Here is a 25156-nt window from a genome sequence, read left to right as displayed (position 1 = left end):
TGGCTTTCTCAATGGGCGGTGCTGAGTGAGGGAGGCTCAGAGACGGTGGGGCTCTGAGAGATTCATGCGGACTCTCTCTGCTTCCATTCCTTCCCCTGGAAAGTGGTTGAATCAGCCCCTGCCTCAGACGACTGTTAGGGAGAATCAAGTGAAAGAGTACGTGTGGTTGCATGCTGCAGGCCTGGCGCATTTAATCAGCACGGCTGTTGGTTCGTCTCTACACTGCTTTGCTAATAGGGCCTGGTGCACAGTAAAGGCCCAGCCAATATTTGATGACAGATGAAACAGAGGAAGGGAGGGAGGGAGAAAGGGAGGGAGGAAAAAGGAAGAGTCAGGGAAGAAAGACTGCTGTTTACTAGCTGAAGGCAAGGCTGATCTCTAAAATAGCCATGAGTTGCTGTTGTTTAGTCGCTAAGTTGTGTGCGACTGTTTCTCGACCCCGTGGACTGTAGCCCACCAGGCTCCTCCGTCCATGAGATTTCCCAGGCAAGAGTACTGGAGTGGGTTGCCATTTCCTTCTCCAGGGGATCTTCCCAACCCAGGATGGAACCCATGCCTCCTGCGTTCGCAAGCAGGTTCTTTACTGCTGAGACACCAGGGAAGCCCAGCCGTGGGTTAGCCCAGCTCATCGTCCCAGGCTGCCGTAGACCCCCTGCCGTTAGGGCTGCCAGGTCTGGCAAATAAAAACGCAGAAGGCCCGGGTACGTCTGAACCTCAGATAAGCAATGAACACTTTTTAGTGTAAATATGGCCCATGCGATATTGGGGACATGCTTATTCTAAAAACGTTTTTGTCATTTACCTGAAATGCTAGTTTAGCTGGACACCCTGTATTTTATCTGAGAACCTCACATGCTGTTCACCCTGAACATGGGTTTTATCAAATCATCCACAGCAAAGGTGGCGGCTTATTGGACTAGAATTCATTCCCTCTATCAATTTCAAGGCTAGGTATGATGCTAAACTTGCACACTCTCGTGCACTGCGGTAATGACTATAATTTCAAGTCCTTGTGCATCTTAGGCTCATTGATTTGCTCTTTGTTTAATTTGTTTTTCAAGAGCATGTGGCTTTCAAAGGTATATACAAATATCTACTGAAATTGTCTCACATTACTTATGTCCTAAATTAGGGGTGCACATTAAACATATTCTAATTAATTTCTCATGAAAAGTTGCATTTAACATTTGGCAGAAAATTTGATAAAATTTAAGACTTATCTTTTTTTTTTTTTTTTTTTAAAGACCTATCTAAGAAAAGAAAGAAAATTCAGGTCAAAATTCACATCTTGCATAGAACATAGATACTGTAAAACTCTCAAAATTTCCATAAAACCATGACCGTCCCTCCCAAAATGACATGTCATTTTTGTACAACTCATGCAATCAGGCATCCTAACTGAAATTAGTGTTCCAGATAGCAGTGATCTCGTTTTGTGATCATTTAGTATCATATAAGCGCCATTCTGAGCAGTGGGCAAGGTTTCACATGCATATTGTCAAAGAGGGCTGTAAGGTGGGGGGGTTCGTCTGCAGCTGACCAGAGCCCCAGGACGCTGCCTCCGTGCAGGTGTGGGGGCTGTGAGGCAGGCGGGGGCATCCTTGGTATCGACGTGAACACCGGGCATCCACACCGCTTTTTATGTGCACACGGCACATACAGTCTGAATGATTCCTCAGCACTCAAACCTGTCTTTCTGCAATCCTCTGTCAGAATCACAGCACACCAGTGTTTATCTAAGAAGGGAGCTTTGTTTTCATATAATGATAATTCTGTAACATGACGCTTTGAAGGTCCAAATCAGAAATATTTATTCTGTACAGACGCAGAAGGATGAGACAAGAGCTAACCTATCTATGTATTTAATAGACTCTTAAGTACCTTGAGTTGGCCACGGCTGAGCAACTAAAGAGCATCAGGCCCCTTTGTATCGGTTTTTCCCAATTACTGTTTTCTCTTGGCTTCCCTAGAACAGGTATATGTGCGTTTCAGATTTTGACTGAGGCTTTCTGTTTCTCCTTATTCTGTATCTACATATTGTAACGTTTTGACTATGATATTAATTTAAAAAAATGATTACAGACCTAACATGGAAAAGGTGGAAAATAGGTCTTTATTGTAACACAAATAAGCATACCTATTTGTCATTTTCATCATGGTTTGGACCTACAGCTCTGAGACTGGAAACAGTTTTCTATGTGTGTTCTGTGTGTATCCACCTTTTTTTTTTTTCTTTTTTGAAGGACCAGAAAAGCATAATAGCAAGTTACATACAATTTAAAACACTGTATAGCAAGTAAACAGGTGTCATGGAACCCCAAGCTCACATGTAGATTCAATAGATGTGTTTCAGCTTTTCTTTCAATATAGTGTGAGCTGAACAAACCATGCTTAGAAAGCAAGAGAGGAATCTGCCAGTAACACATTTTAATTATCATGATAAAAACATGCAGACAAAACCAAAGTCATCATCTGGGCCCAGATAGCCATCTGCGTGATGGGACGGGTTCCCCCGCCATCAGAGGCTCTTAGACCATCTCACTGAGGGGATAGTTTCAGATTTCAGCCCCTAGTTTCATCCTGACCGTCCTCACGTTCGGCAAGCCCTCCTGATGTGACGTGAGCCCACACCCACAGCACAGTCACACCCGTCCCCACCTGCAGCCCCGCTCCTGCTCGTCGCCCGGTGGCTTGCCCTGAAACCTCCTGTTTAACAAGCGCTCTGACGGCAGCGGCCGGGGAGCCTACACAGCTGACCCTGGGCAGCGTGTGTTTGAACTTAGTGAGGCCACCTGTACGTGGAGTCCTTCCCAAAGTAGCGATAAATACCACAGTACTCCACAGTCTGGGTTGGCAGAATCCACAGGTGTGGAACCTCGGATACAGGAGAAGCAGGAATACGGAGGAACCGTCACGGGGAGGGCTGACGAGAAGTCACACCTGGATTTTCTGCTGTGCAGAGGGTTGGGGCCCTAACCCCTGCGTTATTCAAGGGTCAGTTGCATGCTATTATTAGCTGTCCATATCTTATCGCATATGTGACTACAAAGACTAGTCTGTAACCTAGCATGACATAACCTGGGCTGGCAAGGGGCAGAGTTTTAAGTCAGGTGGGGTCTCATTTTGGCTTGCGGCCCAGAGTGCAGGACAACTGATGCACGTGTCGGGGTTTCTAGCACACGGGGGCAGTATCATGCCGGAGGGGAGAGACAAGGAAGGAGAGCAAACACGAGGGCGGCGGAAATAATTTCCGCCTCGCTTATGCCCAGTATTTGAAAGTGGCTGGTGTGACTAATCTGCCAAGGTATTTGCCCTTGGAATCTGTCTGCTTTCCTGAAGGTGACAGAGATCGGCTGGGCCCTGCTGACTCTGCCAGGCATGGAACTTCGACAACACGTGATGCAAATTATCTCGAAGCTGTGGGACCCCACGTGCATTGGCAATGAGTGGGGTCATTGTGGGGTCAAATTGCCATTTGTTTCTTTATATAAAATAAAGTTTCAAGCCATGCATTGCATCTACCTTTGCTAAAGGTGGACTCTGATATTAGCTTTAACTTAAGAGCAACCAAAAGACCCAGGAAGGAAATAAGCTTCCTCTCTTTTCATCTGAGTGTCCTGCAGAGAAGAGTATTTTCCTACCATCTGACTACAGGGCACCTGCCCTTTCACAGGAAACCGAATGCACAGGAAATAAACAAATTGGGGGTGGGGGTGGGCAGTGGAAGGTAGCAATTGCTGCAAATAAGCTTCCAAAAGCATTAATTGTAACTAATAATGATAAAGCCAGCTTTAAACTATTCACGAGTTGGTTAAGAAATCTCTGTCGAGTGGCTGCCTCCAGGAACTCTACAATCTTTATTCTCTTGCTCACTATTTCTTTTTTAAAATTTTCATCACTTTATAAGCCATTAGCATGACTATAGGAAGGGGAGGTAGGGAAATGGGGTAGTAAGAGAAGTCGGTACTTATTAATTACAAGGGAGCAGAGCCTTAACTGGACCTTGAGAGCTGGGCCCTGGGTCCCTAAGGAGATCACGAATCCAGAAGCAGTAACCTGTGAGCTCCGACTCTCTAAATCCATTTTGTTCTACTCCCCAACGCTAAACTGCAGACACTGAGAGAATGGTTAGGACTTATTTATGTTCTGGTCTATTCCAGTAGGCTACAGTCCTCTCCAGATAGGGAGAGGTCAGCTGCCTCTAAACGGAACCATCTCCCTTCTAGAAGCGCCTCACAAAGTCAGCGGCACAACCAGCTGGGAGCAAACCCGTACCTGCAGAGCTATTCTTCATCCACGTCTGTTACAAACTGTGAATGGTGTTCTGGTGACTTGCTGTGAGTTTTGCTTAGGTGGAGTTTTACCGCGTGTTTGCTCACAAATGTCCGACAGCACAACTTACACTTGAATTTAGAGTCCGTGTCCTCTTCGCCAGCTATGGTTTCCGGGGACCGCTGGGCCGACGACACCCGGGAGATCTCCTGCTCCGGTTTGCCTTGCTGCTCCACGGCCAGGCGGGTCATGTCCTTCATTTGGAAACCCAGGTGGGACTCTAAGTGACCGATGTAGGTGGACGGGGTTCTGAACTGGGAGGCACAGTCACTGCAGTAAAAGATAGGGTGCCCTTTGTCCATGTTTTTCAGGAACTTGGTCCCGCCCGTCTTCCTGAGCTGGTACTTGACGTTGGCGAGCCAGTGGCTGATGGTGGTCATGGAGAGCCCCGTGAACTTCGAGATCTGTGTCCGCTCTTGCGGACCCAGGTCGGACAGCAGGTATTTGCCCTCGGAGGTCTGGAAGAGGCTGGAGGCAAACTGGGCCTGCAGGATCAGGAGATGCTGGGGGTTCCAGTTGGACTGCCGGCCTTTCCTCTTATGCAAGGTGGAGACCTCACTGGACACGTCCTCGAAGCGCCTGACATCCATCTCCAGCTTCACGGGAGGGACCCTGGGGGAGGCGGCGGGCTTCGGGGTGGTGGCCTTGGGGAGGACCTTGACCATGTCGGCGATGTCGGACAGGGCGTGCTTCTGGGGTGGGGACGTGCAGGACTGTGCTTGCGCGGACTCGGCCTTCTTGCTCTTGGACTTGGTCAGGTCAATGGGCTGGTCGTTGTTCTCGAACAGGTAGCGTCTGGACACGCTGGCCGGCCTCGTGGAGGGGGGACTCAGGACCGGCTTGTCCATGACGCCGAGGCTCGGCTTCTGAAACATGGACATTGTGCTTGAGCTTGGGCTGGAGCAGGAGGGCGCGCGCAGCGGTTCCGTGGCTTTGCCCAGGTGGTTGTTCAGGACGGACTGCAGGGCGCTGAGCGGATTGATGCCCGGCAGGGCCGCCACGGGGTTGGCGAGGGCGCAGCCATTGCTGAGCGGAGACGCCGGCTCCAAAGCCTGGGCTTTCTCTTTCTCACTGCCCTCTCTCACCAGCTTGTCCTCCTCCTTCGGGGGACGCAGCTCAGCCTTTTTGGGCTCTGCAGGGGGTTCGCTTTTGGAGAAAGCATGCCCTTCGCTGTGGCTGAAAGAGGACGCCTCTTCGCGGGGACTTTCTTTCCCACACTCCCTCACCGCGTCCTCTTTCTCCTCCGGCTCCTTCTTCACTTGCGTGTAGGCGGCCAGGTGTGTGGGCACGGACACCAGCGGCATCACTTTCCACTTGGGTGCGATTGGCCTCAGCTTATTGCTGAGGTTGGGTCGGATCTGCAGGACCTGGGAGCCCATAGGCAAGGAAGGCTTGGTGCCCTCCGACAGCTGGTAGGCTGCGTGGATGCTGGGGTACGCGCTCCAGCTGGGAGCCCCATTCTGGGCTTTGTTGATGGCGGTGGTGACGGTATTTTCCAAAGACTTCAAAATGTCCCCTCCGCCCTTCGAGCCATCTTCCAAGTCCTCCTCCCTCAGATACTGGTATTTCATCGTAGGGTCTAATGGCTTTTGGAGAGGGTCTTCATAGTCCTCGCTTTTCATGACTTTCTCATCCTTGTTGATCTCCTCTGGCTTTTCCTTTTTGCTGTCTTTCTTCAGCTCCGTCGAGGAGGCTGCGCTGTCAGAGGCGGAGTTACTTGATGGCTTGGGTGCCAGGGCATCACTGTTTGGGGCATCTGACAACGACTGCATCTTCTCCACGGCCAGTGGGTCCAGCACCAGCTGCTTGCCTTTCTTGGAGGCGGAGCTGGTGACCTTGAGAAAGTGACCGGTGACCATCATGTGGGTGGTGAGCTGCTGCAGAGTGTCATGGGAGCTCCCACACTCCATGCACTTCAGGATCTGGGACTTGCAGGCCTCGAACTGCCAGGTGTAGCTGGCGCCGTTTTGGTAGCCGTAGCGGTTGTTGCAGGACAGTTGGAGGTTGGCGTTCTTCTGGGGCGGAAACGAATCTGCAAAGGACCCAGTGGTTGAATCTGGGGAGCACGGGCGATTGACGTCAAAGACGCGTTTCTTGGCGGGAGTGACCATTTTTGATGAAAGGGTTGGGACTGGCTCCTTCAAAGGCACTTTTTGGTAATGTTTTGTTTTGATCATGTGGACACTCAAATCTTGGAGGGAATCGAAGGAGTCACCGCAAAACATGCATTTCAGGACCTTTTGAGCATCCTCCTTGTCCATATCCTGGAAAGCCCTTTTCCGGGGCTTGGAGTAGCTCGTGGGTCTGAGCTTGTCCTTTTTGCGGTTGTCGTCTTGGTAGTGGCCGGTCTCGTTCATGTGGACGGTCAGCTCGACCAGGGTGTCATAGGCGGCGCTGCATTGCCGGCAGCGGAACCTGCTGGCCCCGGTGAAAACGGCCCCGCACATTTTGCTGCTCTGCCGGTACAGCTGGACGGAGCTGAAGAGGCTGGGCTTCGACAGGGGCCGCGAGGGCAGGTTCTGCTGCAGGCTTTTGGACAGAGCGTCCTGGTGCCAATCGAAATCCGTCTTGTTGCCGCCGTTTCGGGTGTCACAACCCCGCCTCTCGCTGTTGGACAGCTTGAAGCCGAGACCCAGGCCCGACCAGTAGGAATCGGACAAGATGTTGGCGTAGACGGCGGTCATCTTATCCATGCAGCTGTGGGCTTCGTTTGGAAGCTTGGGGTGCACGCTGGCTTTCTTGTCCGAGGCATCTCGCCCGCACACGCTCTTGATGTCTGACACCTGATCGCTGGCATCGCTCAGCAGGGACTCATTCTCGGCATCCTGGTTGGACAGGTGGCTTCCTGGAGAGTTCTGGTAGCTGAAGCAGCCCTTTGGCTCCGTGCCTGTTTCCAGCTCCTCGTCAGTCCCTGCGTCATTGCTGCCCTGAGGTTGAGCTCCCGAACCACTGTCTTCCTCTTCCTCATCTTCCTCTTTGATTTCCTCCTCTTCCTTCAGCTGTTCCTCCTGGGCATAGCCTGTGAGAGGACAGGAAGAAGACATGAAATAACAATAGCACGTGACAGATCCCACCCCCATTTCCCCACTCAGACCAGGTGCCTCCCACACGGAATGAACAATTGAATTGACGCTTTTATGAACAATGAGCAGTGAATAAAGGAAAAAGCCAAATGATGTCTTTTGTGCCATCTAATGCCTTCTTAAAAGAAAACTGGCGGGAGTCTTCTTTTGAACTGTGGTGTTGGAGAAGACTCTTGAGTGTCCCTTGGACAGCAAGGAGAGCCAACCAGTCCATCATAAAGGAAATCAACCCTGAATATTCATTGGAGGGGCTGATGCTGAAGCTGAAGCTCCAATACTTCAGCCATCAATGTGAACAGCTGACTCATTTGAAAAGACCCCGATGCTGGGAAAGATTGAAGGAAGAAGGAGAAGGGGATGGACAGAGGATGAAATGGTTGGATGGCATCACCGACTCAATGGACATGAGTTTGAGTAAACTCCGGGAGATAGTGAAGGAGAGAGAAGCCTGGTGTGCTACAGTCCATGGGGTCACAAAGACTTAGCGACTGAACAACAACAATCATTCTTTATAAATGCTTAGAATCCCAAGTTAATCATTTTAATGTTTAAGGGCTATCATTCTAATACTCCTGTAATGGGACAGTCTCTAAATGCACGTGCATGCCTTTCAGGAAAGCTGGACTGAAATTCAAATCCTATCAAAGACATATCTCTACAAGAAGGACATTGGCTTATAAGTTAAACTAAGACAGCCCTTGGCATCTTCATGGTAAGGTTTACTGTGACACTTGACCCTGTTGACATACAATCATCTTAATAAATCATTTTTGAGTGCTCAGAAGTAATTTGGATGCACAGTCATTATATTTTTGAGAGCCAGTGTCTCTTTGGGTACAACGGCTTTATTTGTAGAGAGTCACACGGCAGGAAGAGAGATTATGGAGTATCAAATAAAGTCTTCCACTGATAGCTCAAAAATTATGTAAGCTCAACACATATAATGATTTTGAAATAATAGCAAATGGTGTTAGAATGGGAGATTTGGGAACTATTCTGTTATTCTCAAACAGGTTTATGAAGACCTTTTCAGACAAGGCTGAAAGCGCCCTCTTGATCTTGTGCCTGTAATTTCAAATGCACTGTGATTTGTGGGCTCCCGTCATGAGATGCCAATTATATGTTTGATTTGTGGATGCAAAATGCTGTTGGGGATGCATGCTTCCCTTTCTCAGAAAGGATTTAGGACCAGTAATTGCATAGGGAAAATGAAGGCATGAGAGAGCCGGTGCAAAGGGAATTGATAGGCAAATATCCATCAGTGAGATGAGGAATGTGACTATTTATGCCCATGTCCTCATTTTCTTCACCTGGCCTTTTCAGAGCCACGTGGATAAAATGCAGCCAGAGCAGTACCAAAGCGAGGGACGTTTGGGCTCAGATTTGCGTGGGCTGCACGATATCAGTGAGGTTCTATCTCCCCTCTCACTGTGGCTGGGTGCCTGGGGGAATTCCCCAGTGTGACGGTTCTGTTTTCATTCACCAGTGATAATACTTGAAAAAGGGGCGCTCAAGCGTGGGAGGTCTCTTCTGTGAGGCAGGGAGAGAGGAGAGACGGAGTATTATTAGAAGCCCAGTGCCTGCAGTCAGGGACTCCAAGGGTTCCAGAGACTGAACAGGAAGAATTTTTCTTTTCCAGACTTTTATTTATTTTCCAAAATTAGTTTTTTTTTAATCGAACTGTAGTTGATTTACAATCTTGTGTTAGTTTCTGGAGTACATTATATATGTTACATCCATATATATATATATATATATATACGCACACACACACACACACACATCTTTTTAGATTATTTTCCGTCATAGGTTATCACAAGATTTTGAATATAATTCCCTGTGCTGCGCAGTAGGTCCTTGTTGGCTGCCTGTTTTATATGCACGAGTGTGTGCGTGTTAATCCTGTGCCTCTAATTTATCCTTCCTCGATTTCTGTTTGGTAACCATAAGTGTGTTTTCTATGGCTGTGAGTCTGTTTCTGTTTTGTAAATAAGTTCGTTTGTATTGCTTTTTAGATTCCACCTATAAATGATATATCATTTACCGTCTGTTCTCTCTGTCTGGTTCACTTCACTTGGTGTGATAAACCCTGGACTCATCCATGTTGCTGCAAATGGCCATATTTCATTCTTTTTTATGGCTTACTAGTATTTCATGGTGTGTGTATTCCGTATATGTATAAGGACCACACTGAAGATGAGGAATACTGGTTGAGTAAATATTCTCTCCAAATGCAGTTTTTCATTTTTATCAATATCCATATGAAGTAGGAACTATTGTTATTTTCATTTCACAGACGCAGAAACTGAGGCTCTGAAGTTAAGAAATTTTTCCAAGGCCACAAAGTTAGCGTTGCAAGATCATGCCTGAACCCAGCCTGTGTGATGAGAGAATCCGTGGTCCTAACCACCAGGCTGCACTCTCTTTTTATGACCAATCTAATGAACAAGAAAACTTTGCAGAGAGCCAGAGGTTAAAGGTTAAGCAGTGAGATTTCCTTGAGATGTCTCTGAATAGAGAACCACCTCCGAGGGGAGAATTGTGGGAATAGTGGAGACGAGCGCCCGTGATTTTAAGGGTTTGTCATGAAACAAAAGGAAATGTAAGAACTCAGCCTCACCACTGGGTTTGCGGCTGTGTGCACTTGTCTTCGTTGCTATTGGTCTTGTGCTTTTCTTTCCCAGCAAGTGGATTTTTCTTTCAACTGGTATTGCTGGTCTCTAGTTCCATAAATTGATTTGAAGGAAAAAAAGCTTCTCAATCTGGACAAATAATCATTAATTGGGGTCCCTACCTGCAAGAAAAGCTGTGCTATTTGTGTCTGCTGAGTCACCGCAGTCCTGTCCGACTCTTTGCGACCCCGTGGACTATAGCCTGCCAGGCTCCTCTGTCCATGGGATTCTCCAGGCAAGAACACTGGCGTGCGTTGCCATGTCCTCCTCCAGGGGACCTTCCCGACCCAGCGATTGAACCCCAGTCTCTTGTGCCTCCTGCATTGGCAAGCGGGTTCTTTATCACTTGTAAAGCCCCAAGAAAACTCTAGCTTAGAACAACTGAATGAGATAGCTCCACCCCATTCTCACTGCATTTTTTTTTTTTCTGGACTGGCTTGTATGTTTGTAAAAACAGTCATACCATTAAGCTGAAGGAGAAGGTACGTTCACAAAATCAATAAATGACTTGTTACAGAGCCAAGCAAAATACTCCAAAGAATCAGGCAAATATTGCCCATAATGCAGAGTCACTTTTGAAAATTAAAAGGGCTTTACTACTCATACTTTGGGAGGACACAGATTGGCCAGGACTGTTCTGGGTTAAGACATATAGTCGCTTCACCTGTGCGTGAAACGACCGCCAAACCAAAGCGTCCGCACCCACGTAGAGAGCTGGAAGACACCGTGAGGGGCAGGAGGACTGCTGCTCGTTACTGTTGGTCGGTGACTGCCGGGCTTTATTCGCCTCACGACCGTCAGCGCCCAGCCCAGGGCCTGACACTTGGTGAGTGTTAGTCGCTCTGTTGTGTCCGACTCTTCGCAACCCCGTGGACTGTAGCCTGCCAGGCTACGTGGAATTCTCCAGGCAAGAATACTGAAGGGGGTTGCCATTCCCTTCTCCAGGGGATTTTCCCAACCCAGGGATCGAACCAGGGTCTCCTGCACTGCACGCGGATTCCTTACCATCTGAGCCACCAGGGAAGCCTGACACTTGCTGGGAAGTTGGGAAATAATTCATATTATGTTGTGTGTGTGCTGAAAAAATACATGCAATCAGGGACAGGCGTTTGCACGCACACACACACCCCACAGACAATCTGCCTGGCCAATATAGCCACTTTCACACAAGGAGAAAAGGAGTGTGTGTGTGGTTTTTTTTTTTTTTTTTTAGGAGTGTTCTTTTTTAATGCTGACATTTGGAAGCTGAGCTTTCCAGCCCAGCTCAACTTCACAGACTACTCTGTCCTTCTAAATGGATTCCCCAGAAGAGAAGTCGAAGACAGCAAATGCCTCCCCCACAATACAGATAAAATTTTCTGCTTAATTAGGCATTGACATGTTTACTATAACCTTTACAGAAGAGTAACTCGTGCTGAGAGACCCTTTTTGTCTGTTTTCTTCTGCAGAACAGACTCAATCTTATGCACCCGATAAAGTAACACATTGAAAAGCCTCATAAAAAAAATGCCAAAGCATCTATCAGAGCAAGTGTGTTTGAACAATGGCTAGGGGTTCCACAGAGTTTTACAAAACACATTTTAATATTATACATTGAAGACTGTTCACTTAAGTGGCTTTGTTTGCCATCGGCAGCTGAGAGGAGAGAGGGGGAGACAGGCAGAGTGTGGGTGATTGGGGTGCATAATGAGTGTCTGTCTCTCTCTATATTGATGAGATTTGTTTAATAAGATTGCATCATGTGTAAATCTTGGTAAAGTGGATTAGTTGACTTTATTCCTGGCAAGTTTATTCCTGTGAATACTTATTTAGCTAAGATGATGATCACACTGATGCCGAGGCCCGAAGAGAAGGGAGTGTCCTCTGCAGGGCCTCCTTGTGGATTCTGGGCTGAAGGTCAAACGTTCTGGCGGCAAACATCTCCTTTCCAACCTAAATGTCTAATTTCATCCCTTCCCACCGCCTGACAGTGGCCACTCGAAGCATCCATATTGCCAGGACAGCTAATTCATGTGCACACTCAGTTCCGTGTCTAGAAATTCTCTGGTCGAGAGAACTCTCTCCCACCCGCTCGGCCACCGCTCTGGCCGCTCTGCCATTCCTGTCCTTTCCGGTGATTAAGGGGGTTTCCTGCCCCCACTCCTTCCAGTCTGTTTTCCAGAGAACGGCTAGAATGCGCTTCCCAGGGGGCGCTAGTGTGAGGAACCCACCTGCCAATGCAGGGGGCCTCCCTGGGGGCTCAGACGGTCAAGAATCCACCTGCAATGCAGGAGACCTGGGTTCTTTCCCTGGGCTGGGAAGATCCCCTGGAGAAGGGAAGGCTACCTACTCTAGTATTCTTGCCTGGAGAATCCCATGGACAGAGGAGCCTGGCGGACTACAGCCCAGAGAGTCGCACAGAGTCAGACACGATGGAAGCGACTTAGCACACCAAAGCATGAGACTCAAGAGACACAGTTTTGATCCCTGGGTCAGGAAGATTCCTCCGGAGAAGGAAATGGCTCCCCACTCCAGTATTCTTGCCTGGGAAGTCCCATGGACGGAGGAGCCTTGTGGGTGACAGTCCATGGGGTTGCAAAGGAGTTGGACACGCCCTATCTCACACACACGCACACAACTGCTAGAATATTCCTTATTAAAGATATTAGTAAGCAACTGGCTGTTTTAACTCCTGTAAGTCTTTCTGCTGCATTGCACACATGTAAATAGATTATAATAAAATTCAAACCCTTCACCTGGAGTCTGAGCACTTGCAGGATTTGGTGGCTGCCTTTCTGCTTTATCGCCCAGGACTCTTGCCTCACCCTCTCTGCCTGCTTGACAACAATCCACTTGCTGCTTCTTGCATCTGCCAATCTCTCCTCGTCTGTGACTCTTTGCAATTGCAGGTTTCTCTGCTTAGAAAGCTCTTCCTCTATGGAAGGTGGTTGCTTTTCATGCTTTAGAATTCAGCTCAAATGGCCCCTTCTGGGAGAGGTCCTCCCTGACCAGTCTCCCCTTCTCTGTCTAATTCTAGAGCATATCAACCTATTTACTGAAAGCACCATGGCACCGACCACACTCTGAAATCATCTCGCGGGCTTATTTATTGATTGACTGTGTTTTCTCACTAAATGTAAAGATAGAATGTCTGTCTCCTTGAAGACAGAGACCTTGCTTCTCCCCTCACTCAGATCATATCCTGGCACCGAAAGATGTCCACAAGTTATCTAAGTGAATGAACAAATAGATCATACAATGAAAGGGGATTAGTCCGGTCACAATCTTTGTGTCTACTTCTCAGCAATGCAGTCGGCGCCTGTGATGGGTAAATCCCCCCGATCTAGATCAGATGTGAATTACAACCATTCTGATCAATTTTCCTCAATGATAAAACCAGAGAGACCCCACAAATCCTCTTTTCAGAGCATCCCAGCCACCTACATTCTCGTTTCCAGAAATCCCTGACCTGTGGATTTCAATTTTTTAAGTATGAAGATTGCAGAACACCGGAAAATACATTTATCGACAGCAGATTTTGGTTAAAAAAAAAGTCACACAACTTTGAAAGTATGGGTAGTTTTTGTCATAGATAAAACTCACTATCTGCTCTATGATGTATATTACACAAATATTAGGCTGGTCTTCTCCCAAATTCTTGATTGAAAAAGGGGAGAGATGTCATTAGAAAAATACGCTATACAAGCTGCAAACTTTTTATTCTATCAATAGATGGGTAAAATTTGGAAACTAATCCTTAAATTTTAGACATTTCCTTTTAAATCAAACATTAGAAAAACAAAAGGGAAACAATTAAAAAAAATACCACCTCAGTTGTTCCCCAAACCTGTAGTCAGAATGGTTTAAATAAAATTGTGCAAAATAATTCCTGGGTGGGAGGAAGTGAGACAGCAGACTTTTGCTAGGCGTCCATTTTTGCAGCTGCCTTGAAAATCCACGGTAGAGTGTTTACAGGAAAAGCATCGACAGTTTTTAAAGTGGCGGAAGAGGTGGGAGAGCTATAACCTGAGAGATTATAAAACTCAAGGAGGTTGATTTTTACAAACGAAACCAGGATTCAAGCAAGACCTCATTTAAACACATACCCCGTGGTGACAGGATCATTTTCGCCAATCCACCCCATTAAATGACAGTTTAAAATCACAAGAAGGTTCCGCCGTGTGCAGGGCAGACATAAATGAGGGGATCGCAAGAACTTCTGGCTGTGGACCCAGCCGGCGCCAGGGACGATGACATGGAGGGAGGCGTCCCTGTCACGAGCCTCTAGTGTTTTGGCGACTGTGGTCTAGAAATCTGTTGGCATGTATATTATTATTGGCACTAACTGGCACTCGCATTGGCAGGCTGGGTGAAGAGTTACCCAGCCTGTGGGTAAATCATGCTCTGTGACTTGGAGGAGTTACCGTCCAGGGAGGCTGAGCTCCCCGCAGCGGGGACTTGGCCCGGAGTGGGGGCCGTGCTGGGCGGCTTGGCCTGCTCTGTGTCCCAGGAGGCGGTCGGCTCAGGGCTACGGGACCCTCGACACCATTTCTGAACAGAGACCTGACTTCACAGAGAACCCAGATATCACAAGGCTCAGCCTCCCTCCCACCCAGAGGAATCTGAGCACAGGCATATTTCTAAACAGAGACATTTTCAATTCAATTTTCATATAGATTTTCATTCCTGCCATACCGCACAGAACTCGCTAGCATAAGCGTGACTTGTGTGCACAGGTTGAGACAGCAGGGCTGGTTCTTTCCTCCATCTGATCGTCAGGACTGAACATATAGAGCTCCTCCTTTAAAGGGATGTTGAGGATGGAGCGGTTTGATGACAGGAGGCTTCTCCTGGGCCCAGCAGTTCTTTATAGAGACGGATGGAGAGCTTTCTGAAGGTCATCAAAACAAGAACATCTCTCTTATTATTTCCTGCAGATGTTCAGCTAATTGGAATCTTCTATATGCACAGTGGATAAGTACCAGGTGGGGTCTCTATGAGGAAACAGTCCGCGCACTTACTGGACTCCTGTCACAGGCACTTTCTGGGGCCGTCGTCACAGCTCTTTGGACTGTAAAGCTGTTTCCAAATCATGCTCTGTGACTTTCTCCACTTCTTGGTCATTAGCAAAAAAGGACTAAGCTCGTTTAAATCAGAGAAAGTGGATACTCTGTCATCCTTTTGTGGTTCGTCTGTTTACTCATTTTATCAAGAAATATTTATTTCGCTGTTAACACATGTAACATACTTTAGTAAAACTGCATGGGGACTTCCATCACATTGGTTCTCCAGTGGCCCCGGAGAGCAGAAAGCTGAGTTGTGGAGAGAAGCTGGGCATGGGTTTGGGGAGGAAAAGGTCATGAGAAGGTCATGCATTACTGGAGGGAGGTAGGGAACTTAGATGGGCAGAGTAGACCAGATGGGAGAAGAACAGTCCTGAGATGCAAAGGTCAGTAGCGCTGGCCCTCAGTTGGATCGACATAGAGACTTTGCGAGTCACTGGAAAGTCCATGCCACAGTGAAAGAGTACAGCTGCTACTCAAGGAACGGCCACGCGGTCCAGAGTTGTCTGGAACTTTATTTGGCCAAACCATGTGGAAGAAACCAAATATGTGTGGGACCCATCCATCTGCAAGCTCTAAACCAAAGGAATCAGGGGAAGCAAAGCATTCGAAGATGTAGCATGTTCTTCTGGTACTTTCTTGTACCATCTCTTTGACCTTGATTCTCTGTCAATTCCAAATAGAAGTAACCGTCCTAAGCCTGCCTACCTCAGCATTCTGTTAGGACAAGGGAGGAAATGGAAGAGAAAGTGTATCATAAACCTCTGCTACTCAAAAGGATGGTGCTGGGATGAGCTGCAGCATCACTTGGGAACTTGCTAGAAATGCAGACTCTCAGACCTATCGAATAAGAATCATTTAACTAGATCCCTGGGGGATCCATAGGCTCAAGAAAGTTTGAGAAGTCTTACTGTAAATTGTGAAACTGTTGATTAGGAGCCAGATAATTGGCAAGCTATGTCTCTTTGCCTATGTTCCTATATGTATGGGGGTACCAGTTTCAGAAAGAGAATACAGTTTTGAACGTTCCAACTCCTTATTCTTTCTAGGGACCAAAAGAGGAAATATCTGTGGCTTAGACAACTGCTTGCAGTAATACTGGGAAAAACTCAGCAAGAAAAAAAAAATTCACTGATTCAAAGACTGATCAGTTAATGAGGAGATAGAATGGCCCATTGGTTGTGGGATGAGGCTGGGCTCAGTTCAAATCTGCCAGTTACTGTTTAAATGTGGCCACAGGAAAGTTACTGAAACTTTCAGAGGCTCGGCTTCCTCATCCATAAAATAAGAACAATAATAGTATTTACGGGGCTTCCCGGTGGCTCAGCGGTAAGGAATCCACCTGCCAGTGCAGTAGATGCCAAGAGATGAGGGTTTGACCCCTGGGTTGGAAAGATCCCCTGGAGGAGGAAATGTATTCTTGCCTGGGAAATCCCATGGACAGAGGAGCCTCGCGGGCTACAGTCCACAGGGTCATAAATACTTGACAGCGCATACAGAGTGTTCACCTCCGAGGCTAGTTAGGAATATCAAATACGGCAAAGTACGCAACACAGCAAGGCTGTAGGAATACCTTCTCACCCCCAGGCCTGTAAGGCACTTTATAAACACTGTACATCCTAATCACCAATCCAAGCCCACAAACAGCTGAATTCAGCTGACTTTGGCATTCTTTGTTGTTGTTGTTGGTGGTGTTCCGTCACTAAGTCGAGTCTGACTCTTGTGACCCCATGGACAGCAGCATGCCAGGCTTCCCTGTCCTTCACTGTCTCCCAGAGTTGGCTCAAATTTGTGTCCACTGGTGATGCCATCCAACCATCTCATCCTCTGCCGCCCTCTTCTCTTTTTGCCTTCAATCTTTCCCAGCATCAGGGTCTTTTCCAATGAGTCAGCTCTTTGCATCAGGTGCCCCTAAATCCTGTTCCAAACCAACAGCTTTTCGATGATATCTGCATTCAATATGAACCGATCTTACATGTTTCATACATAAGAAAAGAGCTTACTCCAGTTTGGGTTTGTGACTTAATATTAAATCATTCATATAAGGACCCAGTGGTATGTATGCTGGGAACTTCCATAGAACTGATGTGCAAACATCAAATGGCAAGTTATTAGGTCATTACCCATAACGATAATGTCTGCAATCTTCAAGAAATAAAGCAACCCGCCATTTGAGCAAAAAGGTCTTTGTTGGAGGCCTTGGGCTTTGCAACGAGAGAGATGACTAATGCTCAAAGCAGAAGGTCTCCTAAAAAAATACTTTATATCCAGCTACCTAGAATTTCAGTTTGGCATGTGTTATTATTGGGAAATATTCTGGTGACAGTTTTAAAAAGCAGAGTGAGAAAATATTCATGGAGAAGGGTGAGAAGGGGGCCATTTCATAAGATTTCTGATAGTTCCAGCTTAGAAATCATTATCCTTATATTATCCCCACACTAAGAGAGCATAAATCAGGAGCAGGGGATAGAGTAAAGGGAAATGAAATAGAGACAAAGAAACTATACAATAGGACTGAGACTTTCCTTTCAAATTAAGAGTTTTAGGCTTCGACTTCTCAAGTGATATCAAGTATTTTCAGCCCAGTGTACATACTGATTATACATTTTCCCCCACAGAGGGCTTTATAAATGGGTATCCCTGGTGGCTCAGTGGTAAAGAATCTGCCTGCCATGCAGGAGGCTTGCAGGAGATGTGGGTTCGATCCCTGGGTCAGGAAGATCCCCTGGAGTTGGAAATGGAAACCCACTCCAGTATTCTTGCCTGGGAAATCCTGTGGACCCAGGAGCCTGGTGGGCTGCAATCCACGGGGCTGCAAGGAGTCAGACCCGACTGAGGGACTCAGTGACAACAACAGCACATACATAGTTTTTCCAAGACTGGAGAGTTTGGAGGGGTTTTGTGGCTTTACTGCCAAGAAAAGGGACAGTAAATCATTGTCCAGAACGACCTTGAGGAAGTATATGAAGCCGATGCGCCATCTGTATGTTTTCAGATGTGCATTCCCATTTTACTTGAAATAACACCATTAGCGCAGCCTTCCCACGGAGCACGGAGGTGATCCTGTTTCCCTCTTGCCTGGCTTCAAGTCAAACATCTTTTCTTTTTTTTGGCAAATGCTGTTCCTTTCTCTGAAATATTTCATGCAGATAATGGATAATGACCACTTCTCATTGCCTTTTCTCGAAAACGTCTAACTGCATTAGCCAAGAACGGACAAATTTTAACCTGCTTCTTTTGCTAAGGTTGTGGCTATGACCACTTCCCGTTAAGAAAGAGAGAAGGCTTGCTGTCCCTTCAGAGAAGCTAAATTGGCAATGTCAGAGAGCGATCTGGCCTTTGCTTCTCTGGTGAAAAGTCTTTGCTATCTCTAGAATCACAGGAGTCCAAGGTGGAAAAACCTTTCATGTCTATGAGCAGTGATTAAGTCAAGGAGTTCCTAGCCCTGGTATTCTTTAGTTCTGTGATTAATGGCTCAGATACGGGACCTACCAACTGTTCCCTTTCCTGTTGGATTCTCCGCCAGTATGATCACTGTGACCAGCCTGGCTAGGAGGACCACAGTGTTTTGAATTTCCTCCCATTTCTCTCATTCCTGGGTGTGGAGCAGGGTTTCCACACTGCTTCACCTTGCCTCAAACCCCTCCATTTGACTTTTCTTCATTTGACATGAGGCAGATCAAGAACACATTCCCCATAAAAATATAGACATTCTCTTATCTCATCATTGCACTTCAAGGTGAATGAGTTTATTAGCTGGTCTCTATAGAAGAAACTTCAGCTGAAGCTCCAGTACTTTGGCCACCTGATGAGAAGAGCCGACTCACTGGGAAAGACCCTGATGCTGGGAAAGATTGAGGGCAGGAGGAGAAGGGGGCGGCAGAGGGTGAGATGGTTGGATGGCATCACCGACTCTATGGACACGAATCTGAGCAAACTTCGGGAGTTAGTGAAGGATAGGGAAGCCTGGCGGGCTGTAGTCCATGGGATTGCAAAGAGCTGGACACAGCTGAGCGACTGACTGGACAACGGCAAAAATAGAAGAACCTGTGGCCCTGAGAGCCAGCTGGGTCACCATCACACTTTAACCCAAGGGCTCTCAGCCGGGGGAACATCTGTGCCTTTAGACAAGGTCTGGAGACATCTTTGGTTGTTACAGTGGACGGTTAGAGGGCGGGGAGGCCAGGGATGCTGCTAAGCCACCTGCCCCCTCCCCACAGGCCAGCCCCTCCCAGCAAAGAAATACTCAGTCCCAGATGTCAATAGTCGCGAAGTGCCGTGAGGTCAGGTTTGGCAGTGAAGCAAGGGGCTCTTTGGAGAACACTCTGGGGAGGGTGAACACTGGGGAGAGTCGGGGGAGAAGGCGCGTACAGTGCCCTCCCAGCCGTCATAGCGCAGGGCCCAAGGGCACAGACGTCTGGGGCAAGCCCGCCCGGGGTCACGTCCTGCCTCGGCGATGGCGTACACTGTCGTCTGCAGCAGACCCACAGACTCTGCGGGTCTCGTTTCTCTCCTGTAAACCGGAGAAAATAACGGGGACAGCCTTAAAGCCGATCGTGAGAGCCGAGATAACCGACAGGCGCTCGGAACGCCTGGTAGCATAAGCACTGGGTGTGCGGGCCCTCTACTAGTATTTCAAGAGCAAAGGTGTCATCGTGGAGAGCCACGTTTCGAAGCTGGACTTCTCAGGGTTTTTAGTGTTTAGTCTTTCAAGTGGTGACTGCAGAAAACACACAAAACAACAATCCATCAGACTCCTAGCATTATTCTCAATCCATCCCTTCTGGGTTCACTTAAATCCCCTTATCAGATTGAGCATTTTTATAGTACAAGAGACAAACAAACAAAAAAGTTAATGATGAAAAGGATTAGCATTTCTAAATAACTCCGGTAACTCTGTCAAATAAATCCTGACCTATTTCGGTTCTTAATTAACTAGGTTAGCTTTTACAGGAGGCAACTTATATAAAACAGCGAGTCTGATCTGAGGCCAAACCCCGCTGGACAGTTGGATGAAGCAGTTCTTGGAAATGGCCCAAATGCCGGGAGATACAGAGGTAGTTGATCTTTTTTTGATCAACAGTTTGAATAATCTAATGGAAAATTCTCCAAGGTTTTCTGACCCTTTAAAAAAATTATTTATTTATATTAATTGGAGGATAATGACAATAGTATGATGGTCTCTGCCGTACATCAGCGTGAATCAGCCAGAGGAAGACCCGAGCCCCCTCCCACCTCCCTCCCGAGCCACCTCCCCCCCCCTCCCCCACCCCTCCCCCTCCCCCCTCCCCCACCCCTCCCCCGCTGTCAGAGCACCGCTCTGGGTTCCCGTCACCAGACTCCACACTCCTGCTGGCTGTCTATTCCACACATGGCAATGCGTATGTTTCAAGGCCGTTCTCTCAAACCAGCCCACCCTCTCCCTCTCCCACTGTGTCCAGAAGCCTGTTCTTTATGTGCATGTGTCCTTTGCTGCCCTTCACGTAGGACTGTTAGTACTGTCTTTCTAGATTCCATACGTATGCGTCAATATGCGATATTTGACCCTTTGGTTGAAGGTTACGGCTGCTTTGTCAAGGCTTGGTATCTTTCCCCTCTCTCCACCGTTACAAAGGAGATGGGTAAATGGAAAAGGTTCAAGGTCACTATGTCAGCACTCTTCCTGCCTGGACAACGGAACCACGCTGGTCATTGTATCAGGAGAGGAGAAGGACTGAGGACAAAAGAGTCTGGGATCTAATGTTCTCCAAAGGGGAGTACAGACACATGGCTCGTGATACATCCACTGTCTGGCCTTTTTTTTTTTTTTTTTTTTCTGTTTTATGTATTTTCCTCTGCTTTTAAAGTCTTCTAATGCTAGTTTTCTGCAGTGCCCAAATCGCTTCTATAAAATCAGAATTCTCTTAAAAATAATAATATATGCATATTTTTTTCTTAACAACAACAAAAAGGCAGTATTCGGCTAATTGGTTAGTTAATTTGTTTTTCAGTGTAAAGGATCATTCTTCTTTTCCTGAAGAACAACAAACAAACAGAAAGAATCAGAGCTTTGTGACCTGGAGGAGGATGAATTATTAGCAAAGAATCTTCATATATGCAGCCTCTAAGACCTTTGAGTGACTATTCAGAGACAATAAAGGGAGTTAGCCATCGTCTCTAGAGTTTCAGAGTTCATTGGCTGCCTGTCCAGGCCTTGCGAATTTTCTGTTACCTGTGTGTGTGCGTTCAGTTGCTCAGCTGTATCTGACTCTTTGTGACCCTGAGGACTGTAGCCTGCCAGGCTCCTCTGCCCTGGAATTTTCCAGGCGAGAATACTGGAGTGGGGTGCCATTTCCTGCTCCAGGGATTGAACCTGCCTCTCTTGTGTCTCCTGCATTGGCAGATGGGTTCTTTACCACTAGTCCCACTTGGGAAGCCAGTGTTACTTATAAGCGTTTAAAAATGAAGTTTTCTTGGGCTTTGCTGGAAAGATCATCAGTGTTCCAGGATATATCACCATAGACAGTGCGGTTGTCTCCTAACCTATCAAGTATGGATGGAATTGGCATCACCAGGACTGTGAGGGGCCCCGATTTGCCTAAGCCAATCATGTCCAAGTACTGGATTATTTAGGTAATTCAGGCCTAAAGTAAGCCAGTAGGCAATAGGCAGTCTCAGAATCTTGCTTATATAGAACAGTGGTGTGCCTAGTCATTCAGTCGTGTCTGACTCTTTGACCCCATGGACTGTAGCCTGCCAGGCTCCTCTGTCCGTGGGGATTCTCCAGGCAAGAACACTGGAGTGGGTTGCCATGCCCTCCTCATACAGAACAGCAGAGACAACGTTTTCCCGAGGAAGGGCCCCGCCCCCAAGTACACACTGAGTTATAGACACATGCAGGCACCTACCACTTCTCATCAGTGGTACCCGACTTCTTCTTGATGACTCAGCAGGGCTGTTTTGCTCCCTGGGGACATTGGCAGGGCTGCTGCTGAACATGAGAGCGCACAGAAACGCCTCCGCAACAAAGAATGATCTGGCTTAAATGGCAATAGTGCCAAGAATTGGAAGACCTAGCGTAAGAAATCTTTCTCCCCAATTTGAACATGAAGCTCCTAAATGCAGGAGCTTATTTGCCTTGTTCATTGCTGCAGGCTTAGTGCCAAGAACACTTCTTGAGGTAACTATTGTCAAAAGTTCTTGTCAACAGTGACTTCCCTGTTGTCCAGTGGTTTAAGAATCCACTTGGGCTTCCCTGGGGGCTCAGCTGGTAAAGAATCTGCCTGCAATGCAGGAGACCCAGGTTCTATCCCCGGGTGGGGAAGATCCCCTGGAGAAGGGAATGACAACCCTCTCCAGTATCCTTGCCTGGAGAATTCCATGAACAGAGGAGCTGGGCAGGTTACAGTCCATGGGATCACGAACAGCTGGACACATCTGTGCGACTAACTTTCACTTTCACTTTTGCCAATGCAGGGGACATGGGTTCGATCACTGGTCCTGGAAGATGTGCCTCGCAGCAACGAAACTAGAGTGCCACGACTCCTGAGTCTGTGCTCCAGAGCCCAGGCTCTTCAACAGAAGAAGCCACTGCAATGAGAGTCCCAAGCACTGCAATAAAGAGTAGCCCCTGCTTTCCCCAACCGGAGAAAGTCTGCATGCAACAGCAAAAATCCAGTGCAGCCAAGAAAATCAATGATCAATCAATCAATTAATTAATTTTAAAAAGTTCTTTAGGCTTTTGTCAGAGTGTCATGCCTTTCCCACCGGCGGGGGTGTCTTGTCCTTTAATTGCCCCCTCTGCTTTTGCAATTTAGGTGAGTTATTTGCTGAAATCATCTCCCCCTTCACGTTAGAGTAGGTAGCATGGCTGATTTTATTTTTTAAGGCACATGATTAGTTTGGAACTCATGTAAGAATAACATCATCAGGTCCAGGAGGAATCAATCTGTTGTCTCCCAGGCACATTGGGGAGAAGCCAGCAGGACACAGAGTCTAGTCTTTGGGAGATTAATTAACTGAGACTCCAGCACATGCGGACTGCTTTCCAACAAGAATAATCCAGATAGCATGTGCGTATGTGTTTAAATATCTGACATTTTATCTAAAGAGCAGAGAGGTAAGACAAAAACATGCAAACTTTTTTCTTTCCCTTTTTGGCATTTCATGTTTGTTTGTTTGTTTTTGTTTAGTATGAGCAGATGACCCCACCTAGGCCAATCAGAATCCATGGAATATGAACTCGACCCCACGACACAAGAATGGCAAATGGTTGGAGTGGATCCCTCTTGACAATGGCATCAAGCAGAGATCGCCCTTTGACTATCTCCCCATGATCTTCAGAAGCCCACTGGCTCCTCCCCTTTCAGTGAGATGCTCCACACGTCTTCCAGCAAATTCCTTATTTTGACTTGAGTTAGCCAGAGAGAATATCTGTGGCTTGCAAATCAAGCGCTTACTGTCTAATGGATGGTGCGCAACACATGCCTTGAATCAAAGGATGCTGTCTCTGCTGCTAAGTCACTTCAGTCATGTCCAACCCTGGGTGACCCCATAGACGGCAGCCCACCAGGCTCCTCTGTCCACGGAATTCTCTAGGCAAGAACACTGGAGTAGGTTGCCATTTCCTTCTCCAGAATCAAAGGATGAATTTGAGTTAACTCTAACAGAATGGTTTCTTTGCACGTAGAATGAAAGAAGCTCAGACTGTTGGTGGCATTGCCTGGCATTCAGGAGAGGGTGGTTTCAATGTTCACAGACTTGGGCAGTCCACAAAGAGATAAAAATGACAGCATCCTATTTCTAGAAACTGAGAATTTCCCTCCCAAACCAGAGGCCCCTCCACCCAGATGTACATTTTTCCACAGAGCCTGGCTCTTTGTATGGGTCTGCTTTGAAAGTGCTTTTTAGAAACATATCGTCCCCCAGTGACTGGAATGTACCCGTCTAGGGTACGTTTCCAGCGCTCACAGTCTATTGTATCAATAATCTGCATATTTAAGAGTCCCTACATGCTCATTGAGACGATAGATGGGGCTGGTACAGTCTACTGGGTCAAAAATCTGCTTTAAATAGTCTATATACACAGTCGGTTGAGTAAATAACAGCATTTTCAAAAAGCCCCTAAATATATAATAACATGATAAATCGCATCAGCTCCTGAAAATGCAGGCTCGCTACTGCTGATCAGGAAGATGATGTGTGATTTAACAAGCCACTTACAAATGATCTCATCTTTTCCAGCTGTGGAGCATTGTCTCTGCCTTGGCTATTTTTATCATATGTAGAGAAAAGGAACCCAGACGCGCGCGTGCACACACACACACACACACAGAGGCCTATATGCATCCTCAACATCGTCTTCACAAATAAACTGGGTCTGGACCAGTGGTCCAGACGTAGGCAGTCAGGGAGCGAAGGCCACAGTGCAAGGTTCTTCCTCCTCGGGTTTGGAGAGTTCACCCAGCCCTCAGCCGTGGGTGATTTGAGAGTTAAGCTGGGCTCCAAATGTACAAAAACAGTTGTGCTTAAATCAAACAGAAGCATTGATTTTGAGACCTCCGTCTGACCTCATTTTGTTGGGAAGATGACTTTTCCTATACCACTTCATTAGAAACCTGTTTGCTTATAAAATGCTTCTGTGTGTACCGTATTCTAATGAAAGTGAAAGTTTCTCAGTCATGTCCGACTCTTTGCGACCCCGTGGACTATGCCGTCCATGGAATTCTCCAGGCCAGAATACTGGAGTGGGTAGCTGTTCCCCCCTCCAGGGGATCTTCCCAACCCAGGGATCTAACCCAGGTCTCCTGTGTTGCATGGGGAATTCTTTACTGGCTGAGCCATCAGGGAAGCCCGTTACCGTATTCTAATATAGCTCCCAGTTAGTAGGTGCTTTACATGTATGGTTTTATTTTAACCTCATGCTCCACTGATGGGGGTGATATTATTAGTTCCATTTTCAAAGACAGAGGAAACTTAGGCTTCAAGAAATGCAACGACTTTCTTGAGGTCACATATCAGATGTTGGTAGACTCCGACTTTGGACTGA

The 25156-nt window shown here is 47.2% G+C and overlaps 1 protein-coding gene across 6 annotated transcripts in view; it reads right to left on the bottom strand.

The window, feature by feature from the left end:
* TSHZ2 (teashirt zinc finger homeobox 2) overlaps positions 1–25156 on the bottom strand; it is a 475561-nt gene that overhangs the window by 190556 nt on the left and 259849 nt on the right. For 3 of the 6 annotated variants that reach the window (XR_006271722.1, XM_043480212.1, XM_043480213.1), the window contains exon 2: positions 4276–7351. Coding sequence is in view for 5 of the 6 variants with exons in the window: in XM_043480212.1 (XP_043336147.1) it covers positions 4284–7351 (3068 nt within the window). In the remaining variant the exon portion in view is untranslated. Of the gene's footprint in view, positions 1–2092; positions 7352–25156 lie in introns of those variants that run through there. The other 3 variants (XM_043480216.1, XM_043480215.1, XM_043480211.1) reach the window with 2 other exon arrangements.

Source organism: Cervus canadensis, chromosome 10 (genome assembly GCF_019320065.1).
Source record: "Cervus canadensis isolate Bull #8, Minnesota chromosome 10, ASM1932006v1, whole genome shotgun sequence".
Lineage (NCBI taxonomy): Eukaryota > Metazoa > Chordata > Mammalia > Artiodactyla > Cervidae > Cervus > Cervus canadensis.
This window is presented reverse-complemented; position numbering and strand designations above follow the sequence as displayed.